This window comes from Scyliorhinus torazame, chromosome 19 (genome assembly GCF_047496885.1).
Source record: "Scyliorhinus torazame isolate Kashiwa2021f chromosome 19, sScyTor2.1, whole genome shotgun sequence".
NCBI lineage: Eukaryota > Metazoa > Chordata > Chondrichthyes > Carcharhiniformes > Scyliorhinidae > Scyliorhinus > Scyliorhinus torazame.
In genome coordinates, this window is record NC_092725.1 from 37704774 (window position 1) to 37726919 (window position 22146).

General features: G+C 56.8%; 1 protein-coding gene across 4 annotated transcripts in view; it reads right to left on the reverse strand.

Moving 5' to 3' along the window:
• The window catches only part of LOC140396088 (lysine-specific demethylase 7B-like), a 450094-nt gene that overhangs the window by 98811 nt on the left and 329137 nt on the right, over window positions 1–22146 (reverse strand). For all 4 annotated transcript variants that reach the window (XM_072484188.1, XM_072484189.1, XM_072484187.1 and 1 more), the window contains one exon: window positions 7396–7601. In XM_072484188.1, coding sequence (XP_072340289.1) covers window positions 7396–7601 — 206 coding nt within the window. The remainder of the gene's footprint in view (window positions 1–7395; window positions 7602–22146) is intronic.

A 22146-nucleotide genomic window follows, 5' to 3' on the forward strand; every position in this document is an offset into this window, starting at 1 on the left:
CCTTAAATGTTGTGAGGGTCTCTGCCTCCACCACCATTTCAGGCAGAGAGTTCAAACTCCCACCATCTTCAGGGTAAGAAAAGTATTTCCTCATATCCCTCTAAACCTCCTGCCCCTTACCGTAAAACGTTTTTAAATTTTATTTTCCCATTAAGGGGCAATTTAGCATGGCCAATACACCTACCCTGCACATCTTTGGATTGTGGGGGTGAGAACCACGCAGATGAGGGAGAATGTGCAAACTCCTTTGCTGTTTGTAGTATATGTAAATGATTTGGAGGAAAATGTAACTGGTCTGAATAGTAGCTTTAATACAGGTGGGAAAATAGCAGAACCCTTCTTTTTTTTTTTAAATGACTTTTTCTGAGTTACAAAGCCAGGGCTCAGAGTGTGGACAGGGGAGAACCCCTAATCCAGCTCTGTCTGCTCCAAAAACCAATTCAAAGAGAACAAAGAAGAAAGAAGAATTACAGCACAGTACCAGGCTCTTCGGCCCTCCAAGCCTGCGCCGATCCAGATCCTCTATCGAAAACTGTTTTCTAAGGATCTGTATCCCTCTGTTTTCTGCCTATTCATGTACAAAGAACAAAGAAATGTACAGCCCGGGAACAGGCCCTTCGGCCCTCCAAGCCCGTGCCGACCATGCTGCCCGACTAAACTACAATCTTCTACACTTCCTGGGTCCGTATCCCTCTATTCCCATCCTATTCATGTATTTGTCAAGATGCCCCTTAAATATCACTATCGTCCCTGCTTCCACCACCTCCTCCGGTAGCGAGTTCCAGGCACCCACTACCCTCTGTGTAAAAAACTTGACTCGTACATCTACTCTAAACCTTGCCCCTCTCATCTTAAACCTATGCCCCCTAGTAATTGACTCCTCTACCCCGGGGAAAAGCCTCTGACTATCCACTCTGTCTATGCCCCTCATAATTTTGTATACCTCTATCAGGTCTCCCCTCAACCTCCTTCGTTCCAGTGAGAACAAACCGAGTTTATTCAACCGCTCCTCATAGCTAATGCCCTCCATACCAGGCAACATTCTGGTAAATGTCTTCTGCACCCTCTCTAAAGCCTCCACATCCTTCTGGTAGTGTGGCGACCAGAATTGAACACTATACTCCAAGTGTGGCCTAACTAAGGTTCTATACAGCTGCAACATGACTTGCCAATTCTTATACTCAATGCCCCGACCAATGAAGGCAAGCATGCCGTATGCCTTCTTGACTACCTTCTCCACCTGTGTTGCCCCTTTCAGTGACCTGTGGACATGTACTCCTAGATCTCTTTGACTTTCAATACTCTTGAGGGTTCTACCATTCACTGTATATTCCCTACCTGCATTAGACCTTCCAAAATGCATTACCTCACATTTGTCCGGATTAAACTCCATCTGCCATCTCTCCGCCCAAGTCTCCAAACAATCTAAATCCTGCTGTATCCTCTGACAGTCCTCATCGCTATCCGCAATTCCATCAACCTTTGTGTCGTCTGCAAACTTACTAATCAGACCAGTTACATTTTCCTCCAAATCATTTATATATACTGTGAACAGCAAAGGTCCCAGCACTGATCCCTGTGGAACACCACTGGTCACAGCCCTACAATTAGAAAAGCATCCTTCCATTGATACTCTCTGCCTTCTATGACCTAGCCAGTTCTGTATCCACCTTGCCAGCTCACCCCTGATCCCGTGTGACTTCACCTTTTGTACTAGTCTACCATGAGGGACCTTGTCAAAGGCCTTACTTAAGTCCAAATAGACAACATCCACTGCCCTACCTGCATCAATCATCTTAGTGACCTCCTCAAAAAACTCTATCAGGTTAGTGAGACACGACCTCCCCTTCACAAAACCATGCTGCCTCTCACTAATACGTCCATTTGCTTCCAAATGGGAGTAGATCCTGTCTCGAAGAATTCTCTCCAGTAATTTCCCTACCACTGAAGTAAGGCTCACCGGCCTGTAGTTCCCTGGATTAGCCTTGCTACCCTTCTTAAACAGAGGAACAACATTGGCTATTCTCCAGTCCTCCGGAACATCACCTGAAGACAGTGAGGATCCAAAGATTTCTGTCAAGGCCTCAGCAATTTCCTCTCCAGCCTCCTTCAGTATTCTGGGGTAGATCCCATCAGGCCCTGGGGACTTATCTACCTTAATATTTTTTAAGATGCCCAACACCTCGTCTTTTTGGATCTCAATGTGACCCAGGCGATCTACACACCCTTCTCCAGACTCAACATCTACCAATTACTTCTCTTTGGTGAATACTGATGCAAAGTATTAATTTAGCACCTCACCCATTTCATCTGGCTCCACACATAGATTCCCTTGCCTATCCTTCAGTGGGCCAACCCTTTCCCTGGCTACCCTCTTGTTTTTTATGTACGTGTAAAAAGCCTTGGGATTTTCCTTAACCCTATTTGCCAATGACTTTTCGTGACCCCTTCTAGCCCTCCTGACTCCTTGCTTAAGTCCCTTCCTACTTTCCTTATATTCCACACAGGCTTCGTCTGTTCCCAGCCTTTTAGCCCTGACAAATGCCTCCTTTTTCTTTTTGACGAGGCCTACAATATCTCTCGTTATCCAAGGTTCCCGAAAATTGCAGTATTTATCCTTCTTCCTCACAGGAACATGCCGGTCCTGAATTCCTTTCAACTGACACTTGGAAGCCTCCCACATGTCAGATGTTGATTTGCCCTCAAACATCCTCCCCCAATCTAGGTTCTTCAGTTCCCGCCTAATATTGTTATAATTAGCCTTCCCCCAATTTAGCACATTCATCCTAGGACCACTCTTATCCTTGTCCACCAGCACTTTAAAACTTACTGAATTGTGGTCACTGTTCCCAAAATGCTCCCCTACTGAAACATCTACCACCTGGCCGGGCTCATTCCCCAATACCAGGTCCAGTACCGCCCCTTCCCTAGTTGGACTGTCCACATATTGTTTTAAGAAGCCCTCCTGGATGCTCCTTACAAACTCCGCCCCGTCTAAGCCCCTGGCACTAAGTGAGTCCCAGTCAATATTGGGGAAGTTGAAGTCTCCCATCACCACAACCCTGTTGTTTTTACTCTTTTCCAAAATCTGTCTACCTATCTGCTCCTCTATCTCCCGCTGGCTGTTGGGAGGCCTGTAGTAAACCCCCAACATTGTGACTGCACCCTTCTTATTCCTGATCTCTACCCATATAGCCTCACTGCCCTCTGAGGTGTCCTCCCGCAGTACAGCTGTGATATTCTCCCTAACCAGTAGCGCAACTCCGCCACCCCTTTTACATCCCCCTCTATCCCGCCTGAAACATCTAAATCCTGGAACGTTTAGCTGCCAATCCAGCCCTTCCCTCAACCAGGTCTCTGTAATGGCAACAACATCATAGTTCCAAGTACTAATCCAAGCTCTAAGTTCATCTGCCTTACCCGTAATACTTCTTGCATTAAAACATATGCACTTCAGGCCACCAGGCCCGCTGTGTTCAGCAACTTCTCCCTGTCTGCTCTGCCTCAGAGCCCCACTGTCCCTATTCCCTAGTTCTCCCTCAATGCTCTCACCTTCTGACCTATTGCTCCCGTGCCCACCCCCCTGCCATATTAGTTTAAACCCTCCCGTGTGACACTAGCAAACCTCGCGGCCAGGAGATTTATGCCTCTCCAGTTTAGATGCAAACCATCCTTCATATACAGGTCACACCTGCCCCGGAAGAGCTCCCAGTGGTCCAGATAACTGAAACCCTCCCTCCTACACCAGCTGTTTAGCTGGTCTATCTCCCTATTTCTAGCCTCACTGGCACGTGACACAGGGACTAATCCCGAGATTACAACCCTTCAGGTCCTGTCTTTTAACTTTCTGCCTATCTGCTGCAGGACTTCATCCCCCTTCCTGCCTATATCATTAGTACCAATATGTACCATGACCTCTGCCTGTTTGCCCTCCCTCTTCAGGTTGCCCACTACCCGTTCTGAGACATCCTGGACCCTGGCACCAGGGAGGCAACATGCCATCCTGGAGTCTCTTTCACATCCACAGGAGCACCTATCTGTGCCCCTGACTATAGAGTCCCCTATGGCTATTGCTCTTCTGCGCTCTGACCCTCCGTGCTGAACAACAGAGCCGGCCATGGTGCCATAGCTCTGGCTGCTGCTGTTTTCCCCTGATAGGCTATTCCCCCCAACAGTATCGAAAATGGTATACCTGTTAGAGAGGGGGGACAACCACAGAGGATTCCTGCACTGACTGCCTGCCCCTTCTGGTGGTCACCCATTTCTCTGCCTGCACCTTGGGTGTGACCACATCACTATAACTGCTATCTATGATGCTTTCTTCCCCCTGCATGCTTCTAAGTGCATCCAACTGCTGCTCCAACAGAACCACGCAGTCTGTGAGAAGCCGCAGTTGGGTGCACTTTCTGCAGATGTAGCCATCTAGGACGCTGGAGGCCTCCCGGACCTGTCACATTTCACAGTCAGAGCACTGCACCCCTCTGACTGACATTGCGTTAACTAATTAATAAAGTAAATTAAAAATAAAGTTTTAAAAACTTAAAAGTTACTGTTAACTATAAGTTTCCCAGCACTAGATTGCTACTATAAATGTAAATGCTAAATACAGTACTCTCCGGTCTCTGGCTTAGATACCCCTCTAAATTATGATTAAGTAATCCGGTCACAGCTTTTCCGTGACGTCACTTTTCAGTTCCCCCCCCCCCCCCCAATCGGAACACTCAGAATAGCATAATATCTATCACTTCGCTGTTCCCAAGCTGCTCCCCGGCTCTCTCTCCCGCTCCCAGAAATGAAGGCCGCTGGTACCTGAGGGTAAGTTTTCATATCACTTACCTGTTCCCAAGCTGCTCCCTGGCTCGCTCTCTCGCTCTCTCCCGGAAAATAAAATAAATAAACAGACAAATAAAAAGAAAAACTACTTCCCAGTCACTTACCAGGGATAAAAAGCACCTCCTCCCCACCCAACTTTGAATTCCCACCTAGCTTCAAATTCCCAAACTCACTCTTCGCTGTGTCTCACTCTGGCTGTGCCTTCTCTGGCTCACTAGGAGAACTCACTGGGAGTGAGTTACCAGCTGTTCTTTTAAAATGGCCTGAGTTGACTCCCCCTGCCCCCCGCCTACTTTTAGCTCAAAATAGCTTAAGGTGACTGACACTTAACTGACTACCAGTTATGTGAGTGGGTGGGGCAGCCCCTTATTAACCTTCACTGGACAATTCTAGATTAAATTAAATTCCTGAAATTTAAAAAGGAACAGTCATACCAATTCAATTCAATTCCCACCTAGCTTCAAATTCCCAAACTCACTCCTGGTTGTGCCTTCTCTGGCTTACTGGGAGAACTCCTCAGGAGTTGCCAGGTTTCCCAGGATGTTGTCTGGTATGGAGAGCATAAAGCTATGAGGAGAGTTGAATAAACTCTGTTTGTTCTCACTGGAACAACGGAGGTTCAGGGGCGACCTGAGAGAAGTCTACAAAATTGAGGTGAATGATCAGAGTGGATAGTCAGAAGCTTTTTCCCCCAGATTGGAAGAGTCAGTTACGAGGAAACATAGGTTCAAGGTGCGAGGGGCAAAGTTTAGGGGAGATGTGTGTGGGAATTGCTTTATTAATTTTTACACAGAGGGTAGTGGGTGTCTGAAACGCGCTGCGTTTGTGGTGGTGGAAGCAGGTACAATAGTGACGTTTAAGGGGCATCTTGACAAATACATGACTAGGATGGGAATAGAGGGATACGGACCGTGGAAGTGTAGAAGGTTTTAGGTTAGACATGCAACATGGTCGGTACAGGTTTTTCTCCCCCACATGCATAGTGATCTGGGGCTGGGATCAAACCCAAGTCCTTGGTGGGGAGGCAACAGTGGTAAAAGCTGTGCCACCCTGCTGCCCGTCCTTACCTTAAATCTATGCCCCCTGGCCACTGACCTCTCCACCAAGTGGAAATGTTTCTTCCTGCCTACTCTATCTATGCCCCTCACAATTTTATACATCTCAGTTATGTCCCCCCTCATTCTCCTCCGCTCCAAGGAAAACAATCTAAGTGTACCAATCTCACTTCAAAAGTAAAACTCTCCAGCCCAGGCAACATCCTGGGAAATCTCCTCTGCACCCTTTCCAGTGCTATCACATCCCTCCAAAATGTGGATTCCAGCCTCTCGTGCATGCTCCCAGAAAGTATTTTACCCTTCCTCTCTATTCCTTACTCACCTTGGTCTTATCTTAATCCTTGCACTCAGGGCCTATTCCCCATGGTCCTTTGTCGTGCCTCCGTCTCAACCTTCCCCTCTGTCCCTCTCCGAGCCCCTAGCCCTGCCTCTGTCCCAGTCCACTCTTCTGATCCTGCTTCCTTTGCCAGGTCCTGGTAGTCTGTGCTACAGGCACCCAATACATAGCAGTGGCAGTGTAAAAGGGAGGCATGAAGCAAAGCGAAGTTTTCCAAGTGCACAGTCGTAAAACAGAACAGTTTAATTAGCCACAGGCAAGGAACATAATTTGGAGAGGGAATGTGGTTCTTGGGAGTAGGCTTTTTAATAAGCATTCATGAGAAGCCAATGAATGCAAATGTGATTTTTGACATTGCTCAGTGGGAAACACAATTTGCTTTTAACCCACCTTGAAAGTTTGGAGAACAAAATTCCAACCTAATTTCGTTGGGAATTTTTTTCTCTCGCTCTTATCTCGTTGGGGGAAGTAGAAGATTCTGCCCTGTTCCTCCCAATATTTATAGTACCTCCCTGATAACTTCTACCTCTCCTAATCAGTACCTCCTCTTCTCACCCAACCATTACCTCCCCTTCCCATCTCTATTCACTCCAATCAGCATCATCTCTCCCCATGTCTAACCCACTGCCATGGTCCCCACCTTCCTATTCATGATACAGAGCAGACATTGATTCCTCAGCTGACATCCAGTGGAATTGGTATAATAATAATCTTTATTATTGTCACAAGTAGGCTTACATTAACACTGCAATGAAGCTACTGTGAAAATCCCCAGTTGCCACACTCTGCCGCCTGTTCGGGTACACAGAGAGAATTCAGAATGTCCAATTCACCTAACAGCACGTCTTTCGGGACTTGTGGGAAGAAACCGGAGCACCCGGAGGAAATCCACTAAGACACTGGGAGAACGTGCAGACTCCGCAGACAGTGACCTCAGCCGGGAATCAAACCTGGGACCCTGCCACAGTGAAGCAACTGTGCTACTGTGCCTACAATTCTGCTGGATATCTGGATTTCTTGGCCAAAAGCCCCTCCGCAATGCGGGTCCTCTAACGGCAAAGTGTGCAAACAATGAGTAAACCCGTTGGCAGTTGCAGGACTGGAAGATTGCACGGTCTTCTGTTATCATCCACCTTCCTGAGTACATGTGCAAACATGTGAAATACCCACCATGCTTTGATGATGTGGAACAAGGGCTTAGTTCCCCTTTTCCCCTCCTAGTAGTTTTCATGTCTTGATGTGACCTCGGAAGGTTCCTTTTATCCATGCTGTCGCTATTCTTTCTTCGGTTGTTGCGCAAGTCTGAGTACTGCAAGGCCGCCATTGATAGCATATCCTGAATGGTCTCTGCTGTGTTTGGAGATGGTAACCATTCCCTGAAAGGCAGTAAGGAAAATTGGTGTAGGAGGTATTATTTCCTCTCGGTAATCAAATTTCCCCAAATTGTCTCTACAATCAAAGTGACTGAACCTCAAACAATGGTTTGGCTGCTGAGGATTTCCGTGGTGAAGCAGATAGGTTAATCTCTTCAATTCAGGGCTTTGGTGTAGGATTAAATTCCAAAACCCAAAAGATGTCAGCAAAATATTATTCTAGGAATAGGAAGATGAGAACAGAAGTAAGCCTGGTCAAAACCAGCCTGCTTTATCATTCAATTTCAAACTTTGCAGACAACTTGAAACTTTGAAAATAGGAAGACAATAATTGATTTCAAGCCATAGACTCATGAAATAGCAGACACAAAGAAGAGGAAATTTAGTCCAAAGATGTGCTTTCTGGTGAGAAGAATGAGGTGAAGCAAGATAAATTAAATGGCACAAGAGACTGCGGGAACAGAGACAGGCAGTAAAAATACACCTGCCTTTAAGGTGGCAAGCCACCTTGAGAAGGCTGTTAAAAAGTGTATGAGTCCTTGGCTTTATGAACAAGATTCAGAAATACAATGGGACAGGTAGTACAGTGGTTAGCACAGTTGCTTCACAGCTCCAGGGTCCCATGTTAGATTCCCGGCTTGGATGACTGTGCAGTTTGCACTTTCTCACCGTGTCTGCGTGGGTTTCCTCCAGGTGTTCCGATTTCCTCCCACAGCCCAAAAATGTGCAGGTTAGGTGGATTGGCCATGATAAATTGCCCTTATTTGGGTTGGGGGTGTGGGCTTGGGTAGGGTGCTCTTTCCAGGGGCCAGTGCGGACTCGATGGGCCGAATGGCCTCCTTCTGCACTGTAAATGCTATGATACTATGATATGATAAAGAGCAAAAGGTGAGGAAAGAGCTGGGTCAACTCCAAAAAGGGGAAACCCAACACCTGGACATGGTTGTTAACAAATCTTTTGTATCTGTTTTCACAAACCAGAAGGCAGAAGCAGACTTAGGATTGAAGAGCATTGGATGGGATAAACACAGTTAGGTAGGAAATATTAAGGTGTTAAATATTAAGGTGCATCGTTGAAAATGAAAAGCAGGCCTGGATGAAATGCACCTCATGTTGCAAAGAGAAATAAGAGAAGAAATAACAGACTTGGAATATCTAGATTGCTTACGATATTCGACCTAATGCCGCTCCCCTGCCTCATCCTCATAATCTTGCATGTTCTTTCTTTTCAGATCCCAATCCAATTGCCTTTTGAATACTGGAGAATCACATAATTTTTATGGTGCAGAAGGGCGCCATTTGGAACCTGCCTCCGCCACCCTCTCAGGAAGCTTGTTCCAGACTCCAACCATCCTCTGGATGAAAAAGCTTTTCATTTCTATTCCTTTTGCCCATTATTTTGAATGTGTGGCCTCTAGTTATTGATGTACTCTTGAGAGCGAACAGTTTCTCACTATTTACCCTGTCCATAATCCTCAAGTTATTGAATATCTCTACCATGTCTCCTCTCAACCCAAATTCTTCAATCTACCCTTATCGCTACAGGATCCCTGGAATCATTCTTGTGAATCTCCTCTGTTCTCTCCCCAATCTCTTCACATCCTCTCCCAGGTATGGTGCCCAGAACTGGACACAATGCTCCAGATGAGGCCTAACTAGTGTCTTATGCAAGTTCAACCTGATCTTAGTCTTGTACTCAATGCCTCCATTAATAAAACCTAGGATGGAGGCTTCGGTGGCAACATGTAGGAGGAGGTCACATGTTGGGTTGCTCCTGCCAGAGTCCTCAGTTTTTGGCCTTTTAGCACCTGATGTTTGGGGAGAAATCAATTGGAAATCTGTACCAATTAAAAATTGGTTACGAGAGGATGTCCAAGAACCAAAGAAGGAATACTTTGAAGAAAGGTGCGAGCGCTAGTCCGCCGGCAAGGTCGAGTTCAGTGAGGAGTGCTGTAGGAAGAAAGATGGCAGAGGTGAGCTCTCCGGGTGGGGCTGCTTCAGTAACAATGGGTATGCTGGTGGAAGTGATGGCGACTGAATTTGAGGAGCAGTTCAGCAAACATTTTGAGTGGCATGGGAGGGAAATGCTCGAGAGTCGTAAGCTGTCGGTGGAGGACTCGGTAGCCCCGATTAAGGAGGCGGTTGGAAAACATCGGAGATGGTGCGGGAGCATGGTGAGATGTTGAAGGAGGTGGAGGCAACACTATCAAGGCACAGTGACCAGCTCGCCTGTCTCGAGGATGAGCTGTTGAAGGTGGAGTACATTAATAAGGGACTGAGAGCAAAGCTCGAGGACCTTGAAGACAGATACCAGTGGCTGAATTTACGGATCGTGGGGTTGCCCGAGTGTGTGGAGGGCCGAAGGTCGACATGGTTGGGGGAGCTGTTGGGGGAGGGGGACAAAGCCCCGCCCTTCAAGCTGGATAGGGCACATCAGTCGTTCCGGCCGAAGTCAAGAGCTAACAAGCCACCTAGAGCTGTGATAGTCTGCTCCCAAATCATAGAATCATAGTCTGTACAGGGCAGAAGGAGGCTGCACCGTCCCCTTAGAAAGAGCACTCTACCTAGGCCCAAGCCCCAGCCTGTACGAGCGTTTTCAAGACCTGTGTATTGAGTCAGCTTTCACATGGGGTTCTTCTGAGGCTCAACTCAGAGAGCAACAGACAGAACAACAATCTGGATAAGACGGTTTTATTTTCCCAAGCTTGAGTTAGTGTACAGGAGAGATGAGATCTGGATGCTTGCCAAGGTATATCTACTAAATACTGTTAAAAACAGATCAATTATACAATTTCAAAAAATCAACCCACCCCAGTTGGACTCGATCGAATCCCTGAAGATGTCACGTTTAAACTTTATCCAATAAAAGTGCAATCAACCCATGATTGAGCCTCATCCTGTCATCTGTTGTTTACGTTGTTAAACCCTACATACTCATCAATTGCCCTCGCCATCCTCACACAAAACCCCAGATCTGCTAACAGCTCCACATCTAAACTCCAGGTGCAGCACGGTGACACAGTGGTTAGCACTGTTTCCTCACAGAACCAGGGACCCGGGTTCAATTCCGGCCTCAGGTGATTGTGTGGAGTTTGCACTTTCTCCCTGTGTCTGCATGGGTTTCCTCCGGATGCGCCAGTTTTATGTAGGTTTTAAGTTCATTTTAAGTTGTTTTCCCCATCCTAACATCCTCGGGACAGGATTGCAGAACTGGCATCCTCTTTATTCCATGGATTGTTTCAGAGGGACAGGATATTAGAATTGGCTACCTTTTCACTTCATGGATTGTTCCAGAGGATATTGGAGGCCACTAATAAAAACTTGTTTACTAGTAATCTACTGACCTCACATCTCGTGTGTCTCAAAAACATGGGCAAGGTAGCTAGCCTAAATCCCATCATGCATTGTGGCCACTGCTTGTAGCTAAAGTTTGCATGATTATCGCTGCTATGTCTTAAAATACAGGTTTAATGGCTAATAATGATTTGCCAGTAATTATAGAATTTCTATAATTAATCTCAATCCTTAATAAATTAACTTATGTAAAACTACTCTCGTGGTATCCCAGCTATTCAGTTTTAAGAGGTCCCATCGCTGGACACCCCCTTCACAACCCTATTCCCGTAGCCCAGTAACCCCACCTAACCTTTTGGACACTAAGGGGCAATTTAGCATGGCCAATCCACCTAAACTGCACATCTTTTGGACTGAGGGGAAACTGGCGCACCCAGAGAAAACCCATGCAGACACAGGGAGAAAGTGCAAACTCCACACAGACAATCACCTGAGGCCGGAATTGAACCTGGGTCCCTGGTGCTGTGAGGAAACAGTGCTAACCACTGTGTCACCGTGCTGCCCCTGGAGTTTAGATATAGGGCTGTTCGCAGATCTGGGGTTTTGTGAGGATGGCGAGGTCAACTGATGAGTATGTAGGGTTTAACAAAAATGGGCAGGTCTCATCCTCAGTGTTATGGAAGGCGTTGGCGTGAGGAGAGATAATTGCATACAAGGTGCAGGCTGATAGGGAGCAGCGCCAGTGGCTGGTGGATGAAATTTTGGAGATGGATAGTAAATATGCGGAGGACTCCACCCCAAAACTATTGGCTAGTAGGAAGAAACTGGTGACTACGGATAAGGTGGTACACCAGCTGCGGAGGGCTCGGTGGGCGAAGTACGAATAGGGTGGGGGCAAAGCTAGACGCTTATAGGCTGGCCAGTTGAGGTGGCAGGCAGCATCCCGGGAGATTGTTCAGGTGCGGGATATGGAAGGTGGACTAGTGACCACACCAGAGAAGGGGAATGGGGCGTTCAAGGTGTTCTATGAGAAATTGCATACGTAGGAACGGCCAGAGGATAAGTCAGACATGGGGGAGTTTTTGGAGGGGTTTGAGTGTCCTACATTGAATGAGGAAGAACAAAGAACAATGCAGCACAAGAACAGGCCCTTCGGCCCTCCAAGACTGTATCGGTCACGATACCAACCTTGGCCAAACCCTCAGCACTTCCTTGTACCGTATCCCTCTCTACCCATCCCATCCATGTGTTTGTCAAGATGCTTTTGAACGCCGTTAATTTATCTGCTTTCACAACCTCCCCTGCCAATGCGTTCCAGGCACTCACCACCCTCTGCATAAAAAACCTGCCTCACACATCTCCTCTAAACATTGCCCCACTGACCTTAAACCTATGCCCCCATTGACCTTAAACCTATGCCCCCTCCACCTTGGGAAAGAGTGCCGGCCCATCCACTCTATCCATGCCCCTCATAATTTTGTACACCTCTTTCAGGTTAGTGAGACATGACCTCCCCTTCACAAAACTGTGTTGGCTCTCGCTAATACTTCAAAATGGGAGTAGATCCTGTCTCGAAGAATTCTCTCCAGTAATTTCCCTACCACTAACGTAAGGCCAACCGGCCTGTAGTTCCCTGGATTATCCTTGCTACCCTTCTTAAACAAGGGAACAACATTGGCTATTCTCCAGTCCTCCGGGACATCACCTGAAGACAGTGAGGATCCAAAGATTTCTGTCAAGGCCTCAGCAATTTCTTCTCCTGCCTCTTTCAGTATTCTGGGATAAATCCCATCAGCCCTGGGCACTTCATTTCTGTCAAGACACCCAACACCTCGTCTTTTTGGATCACAATGTGACCCAGGCTATCTACACCCCCTTCTCCAGACTCAACATCCACCAATTCCTTCTCTTTGGTGAATACTGATGCAAAGTATTCATTTAGTACCTCGCCCATTTCCTCTGGCTCACCGGGGCAGAGTGCGGGTGGAGGGCGCACCGGGGCAGAGTGGGGGTGGAGGGCGCGCCGGGTCAGTGTGCGGGTGGAGGGCGCTCCGGGGCACAGTGCAGGGGGAGGGCGCGCCGGGGCAGTGTGGAGGTGGAGGGCTCACCGGGGCAGAGTGCGGGTGGAGGACGCGCCAGGTCAGTGTGCGGGTGGAGGGCGCGCCGGGGCACAGTGCGGGTGGAGGGCGCGCCGGGGCACAGTGCGGGTGGAGGGCACGCCGGGGCAGAGTGCGGGTGGAGGGCTCGCTGGGGCAGGGTGGCGGTGGAGGGAGTAGATCCTGTCTCGAAGAATTCTCTCCAGTAATTTCCCTACCACTGAAGTAAGGCTCACAAGCCTGTAGTTCCCTGGATTATCCTTGCTACCCTTCTGAAACAAGGGAACAACATTGGCTATTCTCCAGTCCTCCGGGACAACACCTGAAGACAGTGAGGATCCAAGGATTTCTGTCAAGGCCTCAGCAATTTCTTCTCCTGCCTCTTTCAGTATTCTGGGATAAATCCCATCAGCCCTGGGCACTTAATCTTTGTCAAGACACCCAACACCTCGTCTTTTTGGATCTCAATGTGACGCAGGCTATCTACACACTCTTCTCCAGACTCAACATCCACCAATTCCTTCTCTTTGGTGAATACTGATGCAAAGTATTCATTTAGTACCTCGCCCATTTCCTCTGGCTCACCGGGTCAGAGTGCGGGTGGAGGGCACGCCAGGTCAGTGTGCGGGTGGAGGGCGCGCCGGGGCAGAGTGCGGGTGGAGGGCGCGCCGGGGCAGAGTGCGGGTGGAGGGCGCGCCGGGGAAGAGCGCGGTGGATGGCGCACCAGGGCAGAGTGCGGGTGGAGGGCACGCCAGGTCAGTGTGCGGGTGGAGGGCGCGCCGGGGCAGAGTGCGGGAGGAGGGCGCGCCGGGGCAGAGTGCGGGAGGAGGGCGCGCCGGGGAAGAGTGCGGGTGGAGAGCGCACCGGGGAAGAGTGCGGGTGGAGGGCGCGCCGGGGCAGAGTGCGGGTGGAGGGCGCGCCGGGGTAGAGTGCGGGTGAAGGGCACGGCGGGGCAGAGTGCGGGTGGAGGCGCACCGGGGCAGAGTGCGGGTGGAGGGCGCGCCGGGGCAGAGTGCGGGTGGAGGGTGCGCCGGGGCAGAGTGCAGGTGGAGGGCACGCCGGGGCAGAGTGCAGGTGGAGGGCACGCCGGGGCAGAGTGCAGGTGGAGGGCTCGCCGGGGCAGAGTGCAGGTGGAGGGCTCGCTGGGGCAGAGTGCGGGTGGAGGGCTCGCTGGGGCAGAGTGCGGGTGGAGGGCTCGCTGGGGCAGAGTGGCGGTGGAGGGAGTAGATCCTGTCTCGAAGAATTCTCTCCAGTAATTTCCCTACCACTAACGTAAGGCCAACCGGCCTGTAGTTCCCTGGATTATCCTTGCTCCCCTTCTGAAACAAGGGAACAACATTGGCTATTCTCCAGTCCTCCGGGACAACACCTGAAGACAGTGAGGATCCAAGGATTTCTGTCAAGGCCTCAGCAATTTCTTCTCCTGCCTCTTTCAGTATTCTGGGATAAATCCCATTAGCCCTGGGCACTTAATCTTTGTCAAGACACCCAACACCTCGTCTTTTTGGATCTCAATGTGACCCAGGCTATCTACACACTCTTCTCCAGACTCAACATCCACCAATTCCTTCTCTTTGGTGAATACTGATGCAAAGTATTCATTTAGTACCTCGCCCATTTCCTCTGGCTCACCGGGGCAGAGTGCGGGTGGAGGGCGCACCGGGGCAGAGTGGGGGTGGAGGGCGCGCCGGGTCAGTGTGCGGGTGGAGGGCGCGTCAGGTCAGTGTGCGGGTGGAGGGCGCGCCGGGGCACAGTGTGCGGGTGGAGGGCACAGCGGGGCAGAGTGGCGGTGGAGGGCGCACCGGGGCAGACTGCGGGTGGAGGGCGCGCCGGGGCACAGTGTGCGGGTGGAGGGCACAGCGGGGCAGAGTGGCGGTGGAGGGCGCACCGGGGCAGACTGCGGGTGGAGGGCGCACCGGGGCAGAGTGCGGGTGGAGGACGCACCGGGGCAGCGTGCGGGTGGAGGGCGCACTGGGGCAGAGTGCGGGTGGAGGGCGCACCGGGGCAGAGTGGCGGTGGAGGACGGACGGAGGCAGAGTGGCGGTGGACGGCGCACCGGGGCAGAGTGCGGGTGGAGGACGCACCGGGGCAGCGTGCAGGTGGAGGGCGCACCAGGGCAGAGTGCGGGTGGAGGGCGCACCGGCGCAGAGTGCGGGTGGAGGGCGCACCGGCGCAGAGTGCGGGTGGAGGGCGCACCGGCGCAGAGTGCGGGTGGAGGGCGCACCGGCGCAGAGTGCGGGTGGAGGGCGCACCGGCGCAGAGTGCGGGTGGAGGGCGCACCGGCGCAGAGTGCGGGTGGAGGGCGCACCGGCGCAGAGTGCGGGTGGAGGGCGCACCGGCGCAGAGTGCGGGTGGAGGGCGCACCGGCGCAGAGTGCGGGTGGAGGGCGCACCGGCGCAGAGTGCGGGTGGAGGGCGCACCGGCGCAGAGTGCGGGTGGAGGGCGCACCGGGGCAGAGTGCGGGTGGAGGGTGCACCGGGGCAGAGTGGGGCGGAGGGCGTGCCGGAGCAGAGTGGGGCGGCGGGCGCACCGGGGCAGAATGGGGGTGGAGGGCGCACCGGGGCAGAATGGGGGTGGAGGGCGCGCCGGGGCAGAGTGCAGGTGGAGGGCGCACCGGGGCAGAATGGGGGTGGAGGGCGCGCCGGGGCAGAGTGCAGGTGGAGGGCGCGCCGGGGCAGAGTGCGGGTGGAGGGCGCGCCGGGGCAGAGTGCGGGTGGAGGGCGCGCCGGGGGCAGAGTGGCGGTGGAGGGAGTAGATCCTGTCTCGAAGAATTCTCTCCAGTAATTTCCCTACCACTAACGTAAGGCCAACCGGCCTGTAGTTCCCTGGATTATCCTTGCTACCCTTCTGAAACAAGGGAACAACATTGGCTATTCTCCAGTCCGCCGGGACATCACCTGAAGACAGTGAGGATCCAAGGATTTCTGTCAAGGCCTCAGCAATTTCTTCTCCTGCCTCTTTCAGTATTCTGGGATAAATCCCATCAGCCCTGGGCACTTAATCTTTGTCAAGACACCCAACACCTCGTCTTCTTGGATCTCAATGTGACGCAGGCTATCTACACGCCCTTCTCCAGACTCAACATCCACCAATTCCTTCTCTTTGGTGAATACTGATGCAAAGTATTCTTTTAGTACCTCGCCCATTTCCTCTGGCTCACCGGGGCAGAGTGCGGGTGGAGGGCGCGCCGGGGCAGAGTGCGGGTGGAGGGCGCGCCGGGGCACAGTGTGCGGGTGGAGGGCGCGCCGGGGCACAGTGTGCGGGTGGAGGGCGCGCCGGGGCACAGTGTGCGGGTGGAGGGCACAGCGGGGCAGAGTGCGGGTGGAGGGCGCACCGAGGAAGAGTGCGGGTGCAGGGCGCACTGGGGCAGAGTGGCGGTGGAGGACGGACGGAGGCAGAGTGGCGGTGGAGGGCGCACCGGGGCAGAGTGCGGGTGGAGGGCGCACAGGGGCAGAGTGCGGGTGGAGGGCGCACCGGGGCAGAGTGCGGGTGGAGGGCGCACCGGGGCAGAGTGCGGGTGGAGGGCGCACCGGCGCAGAGTGCGGGTGGAGGGCGCACCGGGGCAGAGTGCGGGTGGAGGGCGCACCGGGGCAGAGTGCGGGTGCAGGGCGCACCGGGGCAGAGTGCGGGTGCAGGGCGCACCGGGGCAGAGTGCGGGTGCAGGGCGCACCGGGGCAGAGTGCGGGTGCAGGGCGCACCGGGGCAGAGTGCGGGTGCAGGGCGCACCGGGGAAGAGTGCGGGTGGAGGGCGCACCGGGGAAGAGTGCGGGTGGAGGGCGCACCGGCGCAGAGTGCGGGTGGAGGGCGCACCGGCGCAGAGTGCGGGTGGAGGGAGCACCGGGGTAGAGTGCAGGTGGAGGGCGCACCGGGGCAGAATGGGGGTGGAGAGCGCACCAGGGCAGAGTGCGGGTGGAGGGCGCACCGGGGCAGAGTGCGGGTGGAGGGCGCACCGGGGCAGAGTGCGGGAGGAGGGCGCACCGGGGCAGAGTGCGGGAGGAGGGCGCACCGGGGCAGAGTGCGGGAGGAGGACGCACCGTGGCAGCGTGCGGGTGGAGGGCGCACCGGGGCAGCGTGCGGGTGGAGGGCGCACCGGGGCAGAGTGCGGGTGGAGGGCGCACCGGGGCAGAGTGGCGGTGGAGGACGGACGGAGGCAGAGTGGCGGTGGAGGGCGCACCGGGGCAGAGTGCGGGTGGAGGGCGCACCGGCGCAGAGTGCGGGTGGAGGGCGCACCGGGGCAGAGTGCGGGTGCAGGGCGCACCGGGGCAGAGTGCGGGTGCAGGGCGCACCGGGGCAGAGTGCGGGTGCAGGGCGCACCGGGGCAGAGTGCGGGTGCAGGGCGCACCGGGGCAGAGTGCGGGTGCAGGGCGCACCGGGGAAGAGTGCGGGTGGAGGGCGCACCGGGGAAGAGTGCGGGTGGAGGGCGCACCGGCGCAGAGTGCGGGTGGAGGGCGCACCGGCGCAGAGTGCGGGTGGAGGGAGCACCGGGGTAGAGTGCAGGTGGAGGGCGCACCGGGGCAGAATGGGGGTGGAGAGCGCACCAGGGCAGAGTGCGGGTGGAGGGCGCACCGGGGCAGAGTGCTGGTGGAGGGCGCACCGGGGCAGAGTGCTGGTGGAGGGCGCACCGGGGCAGAGTGCGGGTGGAGGACGCACCGGGGCAGAGTGCGGGTGGAGGACGCACCGGGGCAGAGTGCGGGTGGAGGACGCACCGGGGCAGAGTGCGGGTGGAGGACGCACCGGGGCAGAGTGCGGGTGGAGGGCGCACCGGGGCAGAGTGCGGGTGGAGGGCGCACCGGGGCAGAGTGCGGGTGGAGGGCGCACCGGGGAAGAGTGCGGGTGGAGGGCGCACCGGGGCAGAATGGGGGTGGAGAGCGCACCAGGGCAGAGTGCGGGTGGAGGGCGCACCGGGGCAGAGTGCGGGTGGAGGGCACACCGGGGCAGAGTGCGGGTGGAGGGCACACCGGGGCAGAGTGCGGTGGAGGGCTCGCCGGGGCAGAGTGCGGGTGGAGGGCACACCGGGGCACAGTGCGGGTGGAGGGCACACCGGGGCAGAGTGCGGTGGAGGGCTCGCCGGGGCAGAGTGCGGGTGGAGGGCTCGCTGGGGCAGAGTGGCGGTGGAGGGAGTAGATCCTGTCTCGAAGAATTCTCTCCAATAATTTCCCTACCACTGAAGTAAGGCTCACAAGCCTGTAGTTCCCTGGATTATCCTTGCTACCCTTCTGAAACAAGGGAACAACATTGGCTATTCTCCAGTCCTCCGGGACAACACCTGAAGACAGTGAGGATCCAAGGATTTCTGTCAAGGCCTCAGCAATTTCTTCTCCTGCCTCTTTCAGTATTCTGGGATAAATCCCATCAGCCCTGGGCACTTAATCTTTGTCAAGACACCCAACACCTCGTCTTTTTGGATCTCAATGTGACGCAGGCTATCTACACACTCTTCTCCAGACTCAACATCCACCAATTCCTTCTCTTTGGTGAATACTGATGCAAGGTATTCATTTAGTACCTCGCCCATTTCCTCTGGCTCACCGGGTCAGAGTGCGGGTGGAGGGCACGCCAGGTCAGTGTGCGGGTGGAGGGCGCGCCGGGGCAGAGTGCGGGTGGAGGGCGCGCCGGGGCAGAGTGCGGGTGGAGGGCGCGCCGGGGCAGAGTGCGGGTGGAGGGCGCGCCGGGGCAGAGTGCGGGTGGAGGGCGCGCCGGGGCAGAGTGCGGGTGGAGGGCGCGCCGGGGCAGAGTGCGGGTGGAGGGCGCGCCGGGGCAGAGTGCGGGTGGAGGGCGCGCCGGGGAAGAGCGCGGTGGATGGCGCACCAGGGCAGAGTGCGGGTGGAGGGCACGCCAGGTCAGTGTGCGGGTGGAGGGCGCGCCGGGGCAGAGTGCGGGTGGAGGGCGCGCCGGGGCAGAGTGCGGGTGGAGGGCGCGCCGGGGCAGAGCGCGGTGGATGGCGCACCAGGGCAGAGTGCGGGTGGAGGGCGCGCCGGGGAAGAGTGCGGGTGGAGGGCGCACCGGGGCAGAGTGCGGGTGGAGGGCGCACCGGGGCAGAGTGGGGGGTGGAGAGCGCACCTGGACAGAGTGCGGGTGGAGGGCGCACCGGGACAGAGTGGGGCGGAGGGCACACCGGGGCAGGGTGCGGGTGGATGGCGCACCGGGGCAGAGTGCGGGTGGAGGGCGCACCGGGGAAGAGCGCAGGTGAAGGGCGCACCGAGCAGCGTGCGGGTGGAGGGCGCACCGGGGAAGAGTGCGGGTGGAGTGCGCACCGGGGAAGAGTGCGGGTGGAGGGCGCACCGGGACAGAGTGCGGGTGGAGGGCGCACCGGGACAGAGTGCGGGTGGAGGGCGGACCGGGGCAGAGTGCGGGTGGAGGGCGGACCGGGGCAGAGTGCGGGTGGAGGGCGGACCGGGGCAGAGTGCGGGTGGAGGGCGGACCGGGGCAGGGGGCGCGTCGAGGCAGAGCGCGGGTGGAGGGCGCACCGGGGCAGAGTGCGGGTGAATGGCGCACCGGGTCAGAGTGCGGGTGGAGGGTGCACCGGGGCAGAGTGCGGGTGGAGGGTGCACCGGGACAGAGAGTGGGCGGAGGGCGCACCGGGGCAGAGTGCGGGTGGAGGGCACGCCGGGGCAGAGTGCGGGTGGAGGGCACGCCGGGGCAGAGTGCGGGTGGAGGGCACGCCGGGGCAGAGTGCAGGTGGAGGACGGACGGAGGCAGAGTGGCGGTGGAGGGCGCACCGGGGCAGAGTGCGGGTGGAGGGCGCACCGGGGCAGAGTGCGGGTGGAGGGCGCGCCGGGGCAGAGTGCGGGTGGAGGGCACGCCGGGGCAGAGTGCGGGTGGAGGGCGCGCCGGGGCAGAGTGCGGGTGGAGGGCGCGCCGGGGCAGAGTGCGGGTGGAGGGCGCGCCGGGGCAGAGTGGCGGTGGAGGGAGTAGATCCTGTCTCGAAGAATTCTCTCCAGTAATTTCCCTACCACTAACTTAAGGCCAACCGGCCTGTAGTTCCCTGGATTATCCTTGCTACCCTTCTGAAACAAGGGAACAACATTGGCTATTCTCCAGTCCTCCGGGACATCACCTGAAGACAGTGAGGATCCAAGGATTTCTGTCAAGGCCTCAGCAATTTCTTCTCCTGCCTCTTTCAGTATTCTGGGATAAATCCCATCAGCCCTGGGCACTTAATCTTTGTCAAGACACCCAACACCTCGTCTTCTTGGATCTCAATGTGACGCAGGCTATCTACACGCCCTTCTCCAGACTCAACATCCACCAATTCCTTCTCTTTGGTGAATACTGATGCAAAGTATTCTTTTAGTACCTCGCCCATTTCCTCTGGCTCACCGGGGCAGAGTGCGGGTGGAGGGCGCGCCGGGGCAGAGTGCGGGTGGAGGGCGCGCCGGGGCACAGTGTGCGGGTGGAGGGCGCGCCGGGGCACAGTGTGCGGGTGGAGGGCACAGCGGGGCAGAGTGCGGGTGGAGGGCGCACCGGGGCAGAGTGCGGGTGGAGGGCGCACCGGCGCAGAGTGCGGGTGGAGGGCGCACCGGCGCAGAGTGCGGGTGGAGGGCGCACCGGCGCAGAGTGCGGGTGGAGGGCGCACCGGCGCAGAGTGCGGGTGGAGGGCGCACCGGCGCAGAGTGCGGGTGGAGGGCGCACCGGGGCAGAATGGGGGTGGAGAGCGCGCCGGGGCAGAGTGCGGGTGGAGGGAGCACCGGGGTAGAGTGCGGGTGGAGGGCGCACCGGGGCAGAATGGGGGTGGAGAGCGCACCAGGGCAGAGTGCGGGTGGAGGGCGCACCGGGGCAGAGTGCTGGTGGAGGGCGCACCGGGGCAGAGTGCGGGTGGAGGGCGCACCGGGGCAGAGTGCGGGTGGAGGGCGCACCGGGGCAGAGTGCGGGTGGAGGGCGCACCGGGGCAGAGTGCGGGTGGAGGGCGCACCGGGGCAGAGTGCGGGTGGAGGGCACACCGGGGCAGAGTGCGGGTGGAGGGCATGCCGGGGCAGAGTGCGGGTGGAGGGCTCGCCGGGGCAGAGTGCGGGTGGAGGGCGCACCGGGGCAGAGTGCGGGTGGAGGGCACGCCGGGGCAGAGTGCGGGTGGAGGGCGTGCCGGGGCAGAGTGCGGGTGGAGGGCGCGCCGGGGCAGAGTGCGGGTGGAGGGCGCACCGGGGAAGAGCGCGGTGGATGGCACACCAGGGCAGAGTGCAGGTGGAGGGCACGCCAGGTCAGTGTGCGGGTGGAGGGCGCGCCGGGGCAGAGTGCGGGTGGAGGGCGCGCCGGGGCAGAGTGCAGGTGGAGGGCGCGCCGGGGTAGAGTGCGGGTGAAGGGCACGGCGGGGCAGAGTGGGGGGTGGAGAGCGCACCTGGACAGAGTGCGGGTGGAGGGCGCACCGGGACAGAGTGGGGCGGATGGCACACCGGGGCAGGGTGCGGGTGGATGGCGCACCGGGGCAGAGTGCGGGTGGAGGGCGCACCGGGGAAGAGCGCAGGTGAATGGCGCACCGAGCAGCGTGCGGGTGGAGGGCGCACCGGGGAAGAGTGCGGGTGGAGTGCGCACCGGGGAAGAGTGCGGGTGGAGGGCGCACCGGGGCAGAGTGCGGGTGGAGGGCGGACCGGGGCAGAGTGCGGGTGGAGGGCGCACCGGGGCAGAGTGCGGGTGGAGGGCGCACCGGGGCAGAGTGCGGGTGGAGGGCGCACCGGGGCAGAGTGCGGGTGGAGGGCGCACCGGGGCAGAGTGCGGGTGGAGGGCGCACCGGGGCAGAGTGCGGGTGGAGGGCGCACCGGGGCAGAGTGCGGGTGGAGGGCGCACCGGGGCAGAGTGCGGGTGGAGGGCGCACCGGGGCAGAGTGGGGGGTGGAGAGCGCACCTGGACAGTGTGCGGGTGGAGGGCGCACCGGGACAGTGTGGGGCGGAGGGCACACCGGGGCAGGGTGCGGGTGGATGGCGCACCGGGGCAGAGTGCGGGTGGAGGGCGCACCGGGGAAGAGCGCAGGTGAAGGGCGCACCGAGCAGCGTGCGGGTGGAGGGCGCACCGGGGAAGAGTGCGGGTGGAGTGCGCACCGGGGAAGAGTGCGGGTGGAGGGCGCACCGGGACAGAGTGCGGGTGGAGGGCGGACCGGGGCAGAGTGCGGGTGGAGGGCGGACCAGGGCAGAGTGCGGGTGGAGGGCGGACCGGGGCAGAGTGCGGGT